This window comes from Mus caroli, unplaced genomic scaffold, assembly GCF_978045245.1.
Source record: "Mus caroli unplaced genomic scaffold, Mus_caroli_1 scaffold_1, whole genome shotgun sequence".
In the NCBI taxonomy this organism is placed as follows: Eukaryota; Metazoa; Chordata; class Mammalia; order Rodentia; family Muridae; genus Mus; species Mus caroli.
Window position 1 is genome coordinate 165,909,408 of NW_028227256.1, and position 17,416 is coordinate 165,926,823.

The 17,416-nt window shown below is 42.3% G+C and overlaps 1 protein-coding gene across 5 annotated transcripts in view; it reads right to left on the minus strand.

Annotated features, from left to right (window-relative positions):
• Positions 1-17,416, minus strand: part of Pbx1 (PBX homeobox 1) — a 312,214-nt gene that overhangs the window by 55,944 nt on the left and 238,854 nt on the right. For 2 of the 5 annotated variants that reach the window (XM_029480163.2, XM_029480161.2), the window contains exons 6-8: positions 14,506-14,665; positions 8,208-8,320; positions 6,803-6,892 (exon numbers count right to left, since the gene is read on the minus strand). In XM_029480163.2, the coding sequence (XP_029336023.1) occupies positions 6,803-6,892; positions 8,208-8,320; positions 14,506-14,665 (363 nt within the window). The remainder of the gene's footprint in view (positions 1-6,802; positions 6,893-8,207; positions 8,321-14,505; positions 14,666-17,416) is intronic. The other 3 variants (XM_021158888.3, XM_021158883.3, XM_029480164.2) reach the window with 2 other exon arrangements.

The window sequence follows — 17,416 nt, forward strand, 5'->3', positions numbered from 1 at the left end:
TTCTCACAAAATATTTGTTGAATGAATCATTTCTTCATTTGCTATCCATACTGTAAAACTGAAGCAGATTTAGATATGAAGATTTCTAAATATTTAATATTTAGAGATCTGGAAAAGAATCTCCTCAGACTAAAATATAACCAGAGAAGCAGAAACTTCAAAAACTTACCCACTTTTACTTTTGTATCAAAACAATGGGATTTTTTTTGAAGAAGAAGAAGAAGAGGAGGAGGAGGAGGAGCAGGTGGAGGAGGAGATAGAAGAAGAGGAGGAACAACAATAATAACAAGAACAGAATAATAGTATACACAAGACAAGCTTGTCTCTGAACATAGACTTCTTCAGAAAGAAAGAGTAGACCAGGCTAGACCCAGTAGAGAGTGGTCCTCTTCAGAAACCTATGCTGTTTCCCATAACTAGGCTTTGCTTAATTTATTATACTAAGTGTTTACTGAGGTCTACGGGGACATGGCCCTTTCAGAGCAACCACAAAAGTGAATTCCCTTTTGAAGTTGTGTTTTTTATTCACAGTGTAGAAGGCAGGAGCCACATGAGTCTGGAATAATTTCTCAGAACCTGAGAGTGGCCTGAGCTGTACAGGATGCTAGAAACACAATTTCAATGAAAAGAACATGGAGGACATTGGTAACTTCCCAGCCTAGAATTTTCCCAGCAATACAATTTATTCTTATTTGTGTATCTGAGCATCTCTCCTCATGCTATACTTATTGATTTGTGGGGATAGGAAAATAATCACTATTCATAGATAATATAAAATATTAAGTGGACAATGGCTTATATAACATTCATCTCAATTGTCCTTTCTGGAGTTTGGGAAATGGAATCCTCTCAAAGGAAAATAAGCTGTCCATAGTCACATGGGCAGAACTGAGACAGAGACCATGCGCGTGCACACAGAGTATGGATGTAGTGTAGTGCCCTTGGAGTGTAAATATCACTGGCTTTGAGGACAAATAAGTTCACTGTGAATCTACAAAGAGGTAAGGAGCATGCAGGAAAAGATGCTTGCTGTTGTGCTGAAGCCCAGGGTATGGGTGTCTGGGAGGTGGGAAGTACACTCTTCTAAAGATATTATTGGTTGTTCCTGAGTTGATTGGCATCAGAGGGATTTGTTTTGTTTTTGGTTCTTCTTTTTTTTTTTAAATGTCTATGGTTGCCCACCTCCCCAATGTGTGTTTATGCACCATGTGCTTGCCTGATGCCCATAGAGTCCAGAAAAGGGGAATCCCTGGGAGTAGAATCAGATAGTTGTAAGAAACAATCTTGGGTTGTCTTAACTGCAGAGACTTCTCTCTAGTACCATCATCAGAGGTTTGAATTATTCCAGGTCCAGGTCACTTTTGTCACTTGACCTACATGTGACATATGTGACATATGTACATTTCCCCAAAGATTAAAAAAAATGTGCTTATGATTATTGAATGGGCGAGTGTCCAGGCCAATGAAAATGAACGAACAAGTCAATGAATGGTCTGCCCGTATTTGCTTCCAGAGCATTTAAGCTGGCAGCCAGGAGAAATGACGGATGTATATAACATTAAAACACTGTGATTTTTTTTTTTGATTCATTAACAACTTTGAGCAGAGGAAAAAAAAACTGTTTTTTTAAGTCTTTCATGCAGGTGTAGACACTGTATTAACTTTTAAAGGTCTTCTGATCTATTTATTCAAAGAGTTCTGTCATGAAGGGAACTCATCAGAGTCTGGCCATGCATGTGTGTTCCTCTCCATTTTGTCTCAGCCCCTTCACATAACTAGCCTGGGGCTCTGCCCTCATCCCAGGTCCTAGGACCTGAATGTCATCCAAAGGCAGCAAACCAGAAGCATTTCTGGACACAATTTAACCCTTTCAAAAGTCACATTCAAATTTAATTTATGAGGGAATTAAGCTCGCTATGACTAAAATGAGATTGTTAACATTCAATTTGCATATGAATTTAATGATTACTCAACCCCCTCACCTCCACCCCAGCCCTCCAACTTCATACATGGCCACCCCATCTTAATACGCGCAACTGAAAGGTCTCTCAGAAGCAGCTAAGAACCATAAAGCCTGGCATGTGGCTGAGTGTTGCTAAATAAACCTTGTGGTATCTAAGTGCTTGTCACATGTTTACTGAACTGGTAGGATATTTCTGTCCTAATGATTTACATTCTATTTATTTACTTAAGCAGTGTTCACTCTTTTCCTTGTCCACCTAACATGAGGGGAAAAAAAAAAGAAGAAAACTCCAACAAAACACCTGCATTACAATTTTTCAAGATAAAAGCCTCATCTCTTCTATTTTTCCATTTCTATAATTATCACAAACCAAAAATTAATGTTTTTCCCCCTGATGACTGGATGTCATTGGCAGGCTGCCTCTCCAGAGATAATAACAAACACTCACACGTTCACTAAAACCTTTAAGTAAGCAAAATCTACAGGCGGATTGACATTCCAGGCTGGCTGCAGCAAATCCACTCCCTTAACTCACATTTCAAAACAATTTAAAATAAATAATCTCACCCTACAGGGTAACGGTTCTGTTTTTACAAATCTCTAACTCCAAAGGGAGGGATTTCTTGGAGTCAGACTTCTTCCTTCTGCACATTTGAACTCGAGATACAATCTGGGGAGATGGAGAGAGGGGAGGAGATGGGGCGCAAGAAAGTTGATGTGGTGCCCCTTTAGCTAAGGAAATCAACTGTCAGACTGTAGGGATTCTACAGTGTGAATTCTGAAAGAGACTCTCAGGGCAGTTTGTTGTGATCCGAGATTATAACTTTCATCCTTTTGGGTTGCTTCCATTTTCTTCCAATCAGAGTGTGCAGGCTCTAGCTCCACATCGAGTGAGGAGAGTGTGGAGAATCATTAGAGACATGGCCACCCAACAAACAGGTGCTCTCCCGGAGAGTCTCTATATAAGAAAGGGGCTCCGAGGCTATATCTGACAGGACCTACTGAGATGAGGCTCAGCAATGTCCCACACAGGAATGGCGTAGGGAAGGTAGTGTGGGAATGAAGGGATGCCCATGTGGGCAACAGAGAGAAGGGGTTAGAGGGACAACTGAGGCCACTGAGAAGCACTGTCTTCAGGGGCACCAGGCATTCACATGGAGCACGGACATAGGAGGGGAGGATTAAAGATGTAACCAATTAAAGGTCACTGGATTTGGAAGCCAGAGTTTAAGGACGGGTAGGCTGGGCCAACAGATATGCAAACTCTTGTATGTGGCCTCAGAGTTCGGGCTGCTTAGGCAGGGAATCAAGACTGCTAATGATTTCCCAGCAAAGAATGGCACTGGAAGGCTTCTGTGGGGATTTGCAAGAGAGGAGATGAACAGAAGACAGCAGCAGCGGGAGCCTGGTGCAGAGCCCTAGTTAATGAATGACTTCCAGAATCAGGATGGTAGCAGGGGCGACGGGAAGAAGGACTCTCGTAGTTAGGCCTTCTTCAAGAATGTCTGACTGGCAGAGAAATGAAATAATCTCTCTGCGCTACTTAGAATCTCTCTATGTGTATCAAGAATTGTCTGTGGTCATATGAAAACACAAAGTGTTTGAAGAAGTGACATTTACCATTCATGGTGGGTAACAGGGGGTCTTGAGGTCTTGTATAACTCTGAGTCCATTTCAAATCCATGTCTTTGCATCAGAACAGTGCCCTATCCTACCATCAATGAGAAATACTCCCTGGGAAAACTGTTCATAAAGAGGAGAACAAAGATCAAACTAGAAAGTTAACACCTGAAGCACTTCTCACATATTCATGTGAAATAACATACGCTGAGCCCATCCTTTTTCTACTTGTCTCCTCATTTCCCCCAAAGCATGCCTGGGATTACTGAGACAGGCCGTCATCTCTCTAGCACCCCATCATAGGACCCTACCTCCAGAACTTTATAATCCCATTGCTCTGAGCTCAGCTCAAGGTCCACACTTTACACGACTTAAAAATAGACAGCAGCTGGATCAGACATCAGTGCTGTGGAAACCCAGCCAGGATGCGGCTGCGTCGTGCCCAGAAAATGTCCTCCATCAAATGAGAGGCTACCCAGATCCCAGCTGGGAGTTCCATGGCTGCTTTGGGTGTAGGGATTGTTTATTTTTGCTTTTTGGCTCAGATCTTTCATTCCTGTCCCTGTCTCCTCTTGAGTCTCCTCCCTTTTCTCTTTCTCTATCTTGGCAGTTAGAAACCTACTCTGTATATGCCTAGGCCTTAGCTTCTAATACCACCATCTAAAAATACATCTTGCCACAACATGCTTCATCTCCTGTAGGTGGCCCATTTAAAAATTGACACCGAATTAACGTATCATATGACCACTGTCCTTTGATGCACTCAGCCTGAATATTAAAGACTCAGAAATAAAGTTATTACAATTTACAGGAAAAAAAAAATAAATATACACGAGTGGCTCAAATGGTGTTTCTAGTCTTTTTTTGGGGGGGGGGTGGGTTGCTAAGGTTATGTAATCAGACATAATTGTCTGCACATGTTTGTTACACTATCTCAGAAATGATTTCCAGCCCACCAGATGCAGAAGGGTCAATAGTGGAAGACTCCTCTCGCCCCCATCAAGCACTGCTTACTATAGTACTGCAGTTAGGGATTAAAAATATGCCAAGTAAGAAACTGTCAGACCCACTTTGTACTGACTCATAAGGACTTCCTTCAGGTTTTTTTTTCCCCCAGACATCTGTATTTTTGTTCCCACTTCTTATACATTCTTCATGTTCTTCTCTTTCATTTAATGCACAAAATCCTTTCTGGAGAAGTCTAGTATCTCAGAAACGCTCAGCCATACACAGATGCAAGTGCACTTACATCTCTAGCCAGCCAGCTTCTTCCTTCACTCGGACTTGTTGAGAGGGCCTTGTGCTCTCCTAAGCAGGGTGCCCAGCATGCCAACACTAATACAATAATAACAATGATGACTGTGATCATAGGCACAGTATGGAGAGAATCCCCTCTCTGGACCTTTCTAGAAAAATGGCATGACTGTTGTAAGTATGTTCAACAAGACAGGCTGACCTTGCCTTCCTTCGCAAAGACAGAACGGTAGTTAAGATATGAACTCAGGCGTGATTCTGCCTGAAAATAGGAGAGAGAGAATTCTTAACTGTAAGTAGCAATAGATGTCACCCCCCAAAACTCCTACCTAGTGACTGACTTACTTTTACCATGTCCTTACCAAGGTACTAGCCAAGCCATGTATGAGGCTCTCTAATGACGTGAAACCTTCAGATTTAGAGTGGGACCAGAAGACCACTTCTCTGATGCTTCTACTCAGTGAACAATTCCTGTCCTATTCAGACTGTTCCTGATGAAGCAGATTCCTCTCTGTGAGGGCCACATCAAAACTGTTACGTATCACCTACTCTTTCTCTTTTATGGGATAAGAATTCTTCTTTATGTGTGTGTGCAGTTTGTGTATGGTGTGGGATGTGCATGTTGGTATGTACACAAGTGTCTGTGTCTGGAGAGGCCAAAGGTTAAAGTCTGGTACCTTCCTCCATTGCTTTGCCCTTCGTTTCTTACGACTAAGTCTCTCACACTGGCTAAAGAGCTCTAGGGGCCTCCTCCCTGACTCTGCTTCCCCAAGGGATGGGTTTACGGATGTGTGGCTGGATGACGTTTTTACATGGGCACTATGGATACAACCTTAGATGTTCGTGCCCATATAGCAGGCACTTTCCTGATGGAGCCATGAGTCCTACCTTCCTCATTTCTAAAATAATTATTCTTCACCTGATGAGATAGTTGTTCTTCTCTTGAGTCCTTCCAGATCTGTCATAATTGGGTAGGACAAGACTCAATGTGGAGTCGAAGGGGCCACCTCCCACATCCTTGCAGACATTGTGCTTTAATTAGAATAGATTGAGGTCTCATTATTAAATCATGACTATATTGCCTTCCTTCTACTCCCTAACTTATTTTAACAATACCAACAGCAACAAACAATAGCATGGCTCTCCATGAACCAAACGAAGCTCCGCTTTCTTCAGCCATGCCAAGCCGGTCATCCTACCGGAGTCTCCTATGACCCCTAAAAGCCTGGAAAACACCCCTGAACTAAAGAACAACCTCCTTTTCCAGGCTTCCCTCATGTCCCAGCTTGCTGTCATCGCCACTGAGATAGCAGACGGCTGATCTGAGAAATCAAGTTGGATTGCTGTCCCGAATCTACACTTGGTTCTCCTTGTGTCTGTCTGATCGATTTCACTCTATGCGACATAGCTTGTCGCTATGAATTTTCATGCTAGTCAGGAGCCGCCAGCGCACCCAAGAACAAGTGGAAGATGGTCTGCACCCCCTCCCTGTCCCTTCAACATACTAGGCCTTGGTGTCAATTTTTTAAAATCATCTATTGGCAGATTGGGAGAGGGGTGTTTTATTCTTATGGTCATAGACCTGGATGCAATGGATTTGGGCCACTGGTTTTCTTCTCCAGGTGCCCTGGTCCCAGCCTGTGGTGACATTTCCTACCACTGTTGTACTAGGTGTCACCTGTTTAGCAGCTCCTCTCAGCTGAATGCATGTGGCCGCAGGTGCCATGCAAACACTGATTGCGTGTGACAGCCCTAGACGCCAGCTGCCTGCATGAAGCCTGCCCAATCGCTACGTTCTTTCTTGGGGAGGATGCTGCCGATGGCATGACCGATAAAGAAACAAGAAACTAGGTGACTGTAAAGCTAAGACAAGTCCTACTAAGTGGCATTCTGGGCCCTGTGGCTTTGAAATAATTGACAGTGATAGAATAGAAACAAAGGGTTGGGGGAACCTTGTTTGCTTACACTGATGCCCTGCGGACTGTACATCTGACTGGCTGCGAGTCCGTCACTGTATCCTCCTGTCTGGCTGATAACATGGCGAAGGGTATCCACCTAGACAGAGGAACAACAACAGAAAGGCAATTAGTCAGAGAGAGAAAGGCACACAGCACATCATCTTCTTACAGGCTACGGATAGGATATGCCACACAGTGAAGCAATCATTTTGAAGATGCTCTTCCTGGGGGAAAGTCCTAAGCACGAGGCTGGGACTCCCCTGGATGCCAAATCCATTGTCACTTATGAGTTTAGTTAAAAGTAATAAAAGACACTTGAAACTGAGACAGATTGTACAATGCTGTGTGAGGGGACAGGGAGATGTGGAGCTATAGGGAATGGAGGGAAGAGGACAGAAGCGTCTCCTTCCCCACTTTTCTTCCCTATAGATTATCTCATGCAACTTGAGTCAAGGTATTTTTTTACTCTTGGACAGCCATGTCATAGAGAGAGGGAACTGGGATAAAGATCCAAGTTTTTTTGTTTTTTGTTTTTTAAATCAGTATTTTGATGATGGTAAGTCATTTAGTCACATGACCAGAGCCTGCCTGTATCACCTCAAATTTGATTCTAGGCAGTGCTTCCTATACAAGGGGCTGAGTCACCAGCCAGCTGTCTATTCCAGGCATGTAATGTTTTCTGTTCCATGTGTCAGATAGGTAGATGTGACTCCTATCTTCCCAAGTCATTGTGACCCAGAGCATATGACTTCAATCTCTCAGACCATGCTTCATGCTGAGATAGCAGGATGGCTTCCTGAGGTATCTGTCTTGAAGGTAGATGGTTACACTAAGAAGCACAGAGGTTTGGCACATGATTTGATTTTTGGCTCCATTTATGGTTTTATCATCAGAAACTCGAGTCCATTGACCTCAAGGATGACTAAGTGTATGTGTTAAGTCAAGATGGCTTCGGTAATTTTAAAGCTTAAGATGAAAGCAGGGGGGACTAATGCATCTGCCTGACCCTCGATGACTTCTTGATGTTAGCAAATCCTGAAGATGGGACATCAACAGATGAGAGGGAAACGTGGAAGAGATAATGGGCTGAAATTCCTTTTCCTCTGATGAATAACGGAGACTCCAGTTCCCCCCATCTCACAGGCCTCCTTCACCTCATTCTGTATTTGTTCCTTTCCTACCTTCCTCGTGTAGCTGACAAGCCAGAGCCGAAGCATGGGCACCATCCCCTATGATAATGGTTGTCTTTGTTCTGTTTCAGTTTACTCTGATTTGGTTTGACTACTCCCTGTCTGCCTTTCCCTTCCTTTCTTTTTCCTTCTCTCTGTCCAGACAGGAGCAGGATGCTGAGAAAACTGAAGGCTCGTACACTCTACTGAATCCACCTGGTGGCATATTGGCTGGGTCCCTACCTGTGATTGCACGTTGGCTCCAACCTGGGCCCCTTGGTAAGAATCCCCATTGAGTGACTGCACGCTCATGAACAAATCTCCAGAGTTTGACATGTTAAAAGAACTGGAAGAACCTGGAAAGGAAAGAGTGAGGCACCTGAATCACAGAAAGGAAAAGGATCAACCCTGCAACCAACAGCCAAGAGGAGAACGACATGCAAAGCAACCCCCCAAATCAAATGTAAGACAAAAACAGCATCCACAGAGCCTGGTTAGTAGCATGAAGAACAGAGCAAGCAAGAAGGTGCACACTGTTGCTGTTACATGAAGTGATCCCTCGTTCCAAGTTGTCATGAAGACTGCTTTTGGCTAATGATTTTAAGCTGAAAGTGGGGAAGCTGTATTCTAGTGCCATCTACTTAGGAGTTTTCCTTCATGCCTCTAATAGTCTAGGGTTGACCATGAGGCCAAAAGGATGAAGAATATGGTCACCGATACTGGTTGGCCAATGATATTTCTGCTACCACCATAGAGCATCTGGGTACCTTTTCTGGATTCTAAATATGCTTTGCTGAATTCATCTTGCACATTGGGGGCATCACACAGGAGGAGAGTACATAGAGGCAACGACTCCTGCGGTGTATAGATACTCTCCATTTCTAGAAACAAGGTAAACTTTGCTATGTGGCAATAGCTCAGGAAACCTCAAAGACTGCAGGATTATGTGAGAATAGCCCAGTCTTCCTACCAGTTGCCAGAGCACAGAAAGACGAAGCAGAACCCTGGCCCAGAATTTTCAAGCATGCATGAAGTGCCTCTAGGAATTTTTAAAATTAGCCTCCAGAAGGAGAGTTTAACATGGGCTTTCACCTGCCAGAGATGGAAGTTCCATCTGGTTGGCCTTAGATCCATCTACACAGGCTCCCATGGGATGAACCTAGCCCAAGCTTACCCTGAATACCAGGGCTTATGAAACTAATTAGAGCTCTGAAATCGGCGGGCAGCTCAGCGCATAGGAAAGAAAGCTCGGCGTGCAAGGTTTGGTTAAAAACATGACGTTAGCCTGGTAAAGGAGAGACCTCAGGGACCCAGGTCAGTTGCACTCTGTGACTTCTAACCCTGTGATCTTTCTTGCTCTGAGTTTCTTCTGACAGCCACCACCAACAGAGAGTCACCCAGCCTCCTGTTTGATGCTTTCTATCTCTTCTCCCAAGACAGGGATCTGAGCTCCACAAGAGAACTGTCTATCTGCAGCCAGGAAAAGGAGAAGACCTTTTCTTTTCACCCAGAGAACAGCCACTTAATAGGCAGTGTATTCTCCACCCTGCCGTGGAACTTGATATACAACTGTCTACTGTGTCATCACATGTCAACGGCAGGAGCCATTTAGAGGAACCAGGTGTTTATAATCTTGGCAACAACCCCAAGTTAAGAACTGTCTCCATTTTCCTGTGTTCTGGGGAGTTTGCATCCTCATGCAAAAAGCTCTGTAACTATATTTCTATATATGCTGCTGCTCCCTCTAGCCCACTTCTCATTCCTGCTTTTCCATGCAAAGGAAGTGCTATCTTTATGGGTTGAGGGGGGACTGAAATATCTACTAACAGACTGTAACTTGTCTGGCACGTATTTTTCTATATAATTTATCTGGAAGGAATTGGAAATGTTCAATCTTAGCAAAAACAGGCATAAGATTTCATCATGTGCAGTTTAGACTTTGGTCTGAACTTCCTTCCATTATTAAGGCACTTTGTTTTGGAAACGCCCCCCCTCCTCCCAACTATGGAAGAAACAGCATGAATTGTAGCTCCCATTCTTGCACTTGTATAGTCAACCTAGACTTCGATATATGAGTTGTAGTCCCCTCGGATCATGTCTGTAGTCACAGGCGCAAAGCCTAAACAATAAAGCCAATGCAATATCTGCATCTTGTTCTGTGGGCATCAGAACCAAGAACCTACACAATAGCTGTTCTCATATTATCAGACTTCCTAAGCTCCTTGACCCCAAAGTGCTGAGTCTGAAGCCTGGGTACTTTATTTCTCGCCCATTCTCAGATAGCATGTACTAGTCACACATATTGTATGCCTGGCTGAGGGTCTATTGGTAATCATTACCCAAACTGTGCCACAGTAGAAATTCCCAAAGAGCTACCCTGATGCCAAGGATCATGGCATCCATGGAAGCATGCAGATGTGGAGCGTGCCATCTACAAGATGTACACTGCAATTGACACAGATGATTTAAAAAAATATATGTGCAAAGATAAATTGTAAATATGTCTGACTGTGTAATATACACAGGGATAAATATGCGCATACAAATGCACTTCGTGTACAAATGCATTTGTATCAGAGCAGTAATTGCAGAAATAGTCCCCCGCGCTCTTGGCTGTGCTGTTTCAGCATTCCATGGTCTCTGTGCAGCCATGTCGTGGCTTCTGACTGTCTGCTGAGAATCTTGACGAAGTGATGGTGTGGATGGAAGAGAGCAGGTGCTCCTAGTACCACAATAAAGTCTATACAAGCATCAAGGTGTGTTTGTGTGCGGGCGGGGGCGGGGGGGGGCACTCCTTTGCCCAGCATTGAAAGTTGGAAAGAATGGAGAGCCTTTCAAGCAGGGTATACATCCCAGACAGAAAGTGAATGTGTTTTCTTAGAAGTGGTAGAATCCCCAATGAACAGCTGTATATTAGCTGACTTGCTGAGACCACCCAGTCACTTTATCTGCAGGGTGCTGGGGAGTAACCAGCATACATCAAGATGTGCCTGGCAGTTGAAAGGTTCTGAATTTGGCTAAGGAATGAAGGCAAGTGCCACCCAGATACTTGGGGTGTGTACGGAGTGACATCTGCACTCAATTAGAGCAAGAAGAAGTAATGGATCACCCAGGAATCTAATGCATTTGCTTGGGCAAATACTGTGACTTGGAAATGTGTTAACATGCATTTTCATAAGGCAAGTTCCCGAAGATAGTCTTTTCATTTCAAATGGTCTTTAGGAGTCTAAACTACTCCCGAAAAACAATACAAAACAAATAACACCCAAATATGCAATAAACCCCAATTAACTTAATAATAAAATGTAATAATATCTAAACAGAAAGCATGACTTCCCAGTCTTGGCAGGCTTGACACTTTCAGCTAGATAGTCTCTGCGTAGGGAGCAACTTATGACTGGTGGGATGGTTACAAGGATCTCCATTTCTATCTATTCATGTCAGTAACACCATTGAAGCCGACGACAATGAAAACCATCTCCAAGCTATTCCTGAATGCCTGCTGGGGTGCATACTTACCCCTAGTTGAGAACTAATGACTCAACAAAGATAGGGTATGTGTTTGTCTTAAGAAACTCAAAGTATTTGAAAGCATGAGCTCATGGATTCTCACTGGATATATAGGTTTTATGAGAAGCTACTGGGCAAATATTGCTTTAATTTCTCTAGTCTAAAAAGCCAAGTTTCCCATGGGTGAGGTGACCAGCCTGACTCAGCCAGACTTCCATGTCATCTGGGGATACAGAAGAGGGCAGATCGTATTAGATATGAACGTAATCATGTTTCACTCTTGCTTCCAAGCGTCTGCCTCGTTTTGAGTCCTCAACTCATGCTTCTAGAGTCTTTTTGTTTAAACATGAGAAATCGAGAGCTCATTATTTGGAGTCTCCCAGTGAGCTATAGCCAATGTTTTTTTTTTACAATTTTGTAGTTCAGTTCTCTCATTTCTCACACCCCCAACTTCATTCTTTTTATCCTTCCTCATTACTGCATCAGCTTTGTCTGCCTCTGCTAGAAGACACAATAAATGATGCTGAAAATCTCTCCATACTTAGAAAGCCCTAGCACCTAGTCCTAGGTGATTTTTATGAAGTGGGGTCATGTGAATGGAAGGGAGGGAAGTCTACTGAAAAAGGAGAGCTGCTTAGGTATGGGTTGCTAATCACTCAAGTGCTATTCACTGCACAAAAGCCAGGGGAGGGGAGAGGGCTTATTTGTAGTGTTGCCTTTCCTGCAGTGGAAATGAGCATGTCAAGTAAGCAAAGATTCTGGGAGAATTTCCATTTTCATATTGAAAATATAAAACTGTCATGGGTGCCAGAATTCTGGACTTCAAAATCTACCCCAAATACCTTTTCATATATTAACCTTTTATTTACAATCTCTTTCCATTACCACTTCTCCTTTGAAATTACTGAGGAGATGGCACACAATGTAATAAACACTCTATGTAAAAGTTTGAGCACTTATCCTCAAATCTGCACCGTGATTTAGGCTGTTAAAAGCTGAAGAAAATACAGAAAAGCCCATTTATAACTTTTTCCCGTTAAGACATTTATCTTTTAAAATTCCATGCTATTGCACATCGACAATAGTGTTTTCTTTGCTCTCCGTATTAGAAAGGGAACATTTCAAAGGGTTCCCCTGCAAATTATTTCCAATAACTTAGGCACAACTGGAAGGCTTAGCTCAAGTTTTCCATAATAATGTACTTTGTGCTCAGAATAGTTATATGAAGTTTAAGCTACCAGAAAATTCCTTAGAAAACTGTAATCAGACTGACATTCCGTAAGAGCCAACACAATTCTTAAACACAGAGTGGGGATTAAAATGCTTACTTTTCTCTTTTTAAGGGCTTTAGGAAAGAAAAATAGTTATGGATTTAGTAATGAAGGGAGCCCACAGGGCCCTTCTAAGGACTAGTCATAAATCATGCTAAGCCATCTGTGATGCAGATATAGCTGGGACAGGGAAAAAGTCATTTTGATATCTGTTTTGCATTATGATAACCTCTGCAGGACTGTTGAGTGCATTTTTGCTAATATTGACAGAATTATACTTCTTCCAAAGAGATAAGTGAGAATGTCTGCCTAGCACCGCAGTTCACCTTGTGATGCTGTGTTTGAAATCTTCAATAATCAACCAGCTAGGGAAAGAGGAACTGTGGTTATTGGACCTGTTAGCCTGGACCTTTTATCAATCATACCACAATGAGGAAGAGCAACAATGGCCAACAACAACAACAACAGAACCTTCAAAAGCATTCTCTTCAGGGCATCCTGACCTTAATAGCTGAGAAACATAAAACTGGATCAAATTAAATAGTGTCTTATGATGCCAAATGTTTAAAGCCAAGGGCTCTCCTCATGCCTGATTCCAATTAAACAAAAGAAGGTCATGGTAGTATAGCCCCCATTGGAGACCCCAAAGATAACAAATTAATGCATGGAGCAGCTCACAGAAGAAAAGTGTGTGGTGCCCTAAGGTATCCAGTTACAAAGGCAGCATACGGCACAAAGAAGCCCCATCATAAACAACCAGACTGTGAGGTCGACATCATCATATATACTCGATAGAAACCTCAGACATCAGATATGCAACCACATTATGAATCAATATATTTGGATTTGCTAGTATATTATTGGTATCACTGGACTTAGAAGGACACTCCACATTCCAAATAAATGTGTTTTGTCTGTTATAGAGTAGGATGACTTCTGATACTAAACATATTAAATAAGGAAACTTTTGTTTCCCCTTTCTCCCCTCCAGAAGTATGCACATGTTTTCTGCAGCAAACACCCATAGAGGTTATACTCCATATATTACTGACTTTTTATTGGCACCATGGAGGTTCAGAAGTAACAGAACAGGGCATTTCTAAAAATGTACTTCTATGCCAGCTTATAGTCTGAATTTAATGTACAATGCATGTTCATGGAAATAAATCTTAGACCCAGGGCATATGATTGAGGTTCCAGTATGAACACTAGAATCAGAAAAGTTTGGCTTAATAGCTTGTAATTTTTCCTGATAGTTTACATAAGGAAAACCAATCAAAGAAAACGATAAAGAATAATATCTCTAATCAGCTTCTAGGATATATTGTAGCCTGGCCCTGGAGATTGGAATTTGCCAATGAGACCTTTGCTAGAAGAATATTCCTGCCCAGGAGGCACGCCAGCACATGACCCAGACACGATGGGGACAGCAAGATAAACAAGGATGAAAACATCATAGGAAAATCCAAAGGAACTGCCTACATGTTAAATTTGATCAGTGATTTTAGAGGTCTCATTAAATCCAAACAATGTACCTCCATTTTAAGTTAAACATATACATTGCAGACAGCCCCACCTTAAAAAGCACACTGTCCTTTGGATATGAAAAGATAAAAAACCCAAATTGTCACTGACAACAAATAATAATTGCACTATAAATCGATGAGTCAAAACGCATAAGCATCAAAACAAAATCTCAAAGTAGGGAAAACAAATACACAAATGGAAAATAATTCCCCCAAATCAAAGAGGAAACTAACCCGCTGAGTTGGGAGTAGAGGGCGAGTTAGCTTGGCTTCCATGGGCTGACACATTGGTGGCTGTGACAGCCGTTTTGGCAGCATAAATATTGGCTTCCTCTTGAAATTTACCTATGTTCTTCTTGTACCGGATTCGCTTATTTCCAAACCAGTTTGATACCTAGAGCAGCAGGAGAGAAGAAGGGAGAATTAGCTCTTCAGCTATCAGAAGACGTTATGGAGAAACAGAAGGGTCCCCGAAGGGATGGAGAGATGGGGCAGGATAATGTGATCTCACCCTTGAGGAAGCAAAAGTGAGAGTTTAAAGAGGACCAACTACCTACTATGGGCTCGCTAAAATTCCACAAGACCACTGTGAATACAATGCCCCCGTGCAAGACTTGCTCACCAATGCTAGGATTCCCGATTTAGAACAAGTATTTTAAATCTTTAAATAAATCTACATTTATTTATGACATTTAAATAAATGTATTAGGAGAAATGCTTGTTCTTATTTATTTATTTATTTATTTATTTATTTATTTATTTATTTATTTATTTAGAGAAAGGGTTTCTCAGTGTAGACCTGGCTGTCCTGGAACTCACTAAGTAGACCAGGCTGGCCTTGAAGTCAGAAATTCGCCTGCCTCTGCCTCCCAAGTGCTGGGATTAAAGGCTGGCGCCACCACTGCCCACTGCCCACTGTTCTTTTTAAAGCAATGCTAACACTGACACTATGCAATCAAAATGCACAGACCTTTAAAATGTCCACATAACTCTCTAACAACATATGGATGCTTCCATGAATTCATTAATTCAAAATTTTAGAAGTTAAATGACCTTAATATGGACTTTTGAGTCTTAACTGTATTGTGCTGTACAAAGCTTGATCTTATGTATGAAAAAAAAAAAAAAGACCAAACAACTGACTCATACAGCTAATTATTACTTTGAATTCCTGCTTTTAAATGTTCAAAGCCAATGAACACGATAAACCTAATTTACTTTCTTTTGTTAATTTATTTCCTTCCTGTGGCTCACAGCAGCTGTCTTGGCTCCAGTTGGTACTTCTTCTTCGTTTATACAAAGACTCTTACCAGAAAGGAGTCAGGACATACATTGACATTTACCCCCGGAGTCTTGCCTTGGGGAGGAATGTCTAATAGCGCCCTATGTTCTAGCAGTGATTCTGGACAACACTGTTGTGGCTTTTATTTAGTTACACAACAACCTATGAAAACAGAAACGGGAAGAACAAATTGACCCCACATATAACACACCTCACTTATAACTCCCACTCTATCCTCCATCAACAATGGCAGATAAAGAAAATGTAAGGTTACAAAAAAAAAAACACTACACTTAGTTTTGAATGCATTCAAAAAAGCTGAAACTTCAAAGGCTTCGCTATCCTTCAAAGGCCTATGTGGCTGACGCAATAGCAGAAATGCCAAGCCTTTGTTACAAAAATCAAACTGTACCAGTGCAATATTAGTAAACAAGAGAGAACAAAATTCAATAATAAACTGCTTTATTTGTTGCAAATGCAGAGAAACAGAGTTAAGCTGGGGGAGGAGGTGCGCCTCTGAGCGCGGGTCAGGACGACGCCACTTCTAACTGCACTTTGAAATTCAAATTTCTCTTGATCCAAGTTTCACCGTGCATAGGAATCAATCATAATTATCACTGGTTATTGATTTATATGTGCAACAGGGAGGCAGGGAAAAAGTAGGTACATGTTTCAAAAGTAACTGGAAAAAAAGACAGAAAAGATGCAGGTAATTTAGGGGACCCTTCCAGGAGGAAAGGGAATGACCCAGGCTGTATGTGGACAAACAAGAAAGGAAGATGCGGTGGGGGAGGGACTGCAGGAAGGATTTCCTGTTTAAATGAGAAGAGACCTGATTTCGATGTTCGATAGGTCAGGGCATTTCCTATAGTGTCTACATAGCAGTATCTTCTACCTCAGATAATACGTAGAGTTCACATTTCATTAATTAATACTCAACTGTCATAGACTAAAGGCCTAATATGTGACGGGCTCTAGGGATGCATTACGGATGAGGTAGCATGAGTCAGACAACGTAGAAAGAATAATAGGTTTTTCTGGGGACTGTTTGATTTCCATCTCAAACATGTTATGTTTCAAGAGCCTATGGGCAGAGCCGCGGCAAAATCCAGTGGGAAGTAAGATACATGAGTTAGTGTTCCGGGACAGAAGCCCCATCTGGATCTTCAAATGGAGTTACATTTGTAGCTGTGAGTGTGTAGAACGGTGCTTTTCCGAGTTAAGCATTCACAGATGGCTTGTGAGAGCTGATTCCAGAACCTGCTTGCAAAGATTTAGATACAGAGCCGGTATAAGACTCAAGAGTCCATATTTCTCATAGGTCACAGGTGACGTGCTGCTGGTATTACTGATGCTGCTTTCTGAGGACCACACTCAGAGCAGCACTCATAGGGATGCAGGGCTCTTTGGGGAGCATGGGGGAGAAGACAGTTATCAGAGGCATTTCAGATGGATTCAGGTATATGAGACTATTTTTGTTGGGGGTCACGGGAGAAACCAATAGCTTTTTAGCACATGTCAAAAAAAATTTGTGACTGAAAAAAAAAAAAAGGTGAGCAAGGTTCACTGGCTGGAGCATGGACTGATGAAAGCTAAGGAAAGAAAAAACAGTTGGAAGGTGGAGGGTGGAAGGGAGAGGGAGAGGGAGAGAGGGGACTTCAAAGGACTGAATGGGGCTGTCCCAGGGGAAGAGAGGAAATGCAATAGCAGCACCAAGAAATAGAGGATGGCTGACGGCTCCCATGAGGTGAATATTAAAAAGGGTGGCTAGTGAACTTCTACCACATGAGGAAACTTAAGAAAAATAGTATACATCACTAAATTTGAGAAACATAGACAGCTTTAACATGTATCTTCCAACCA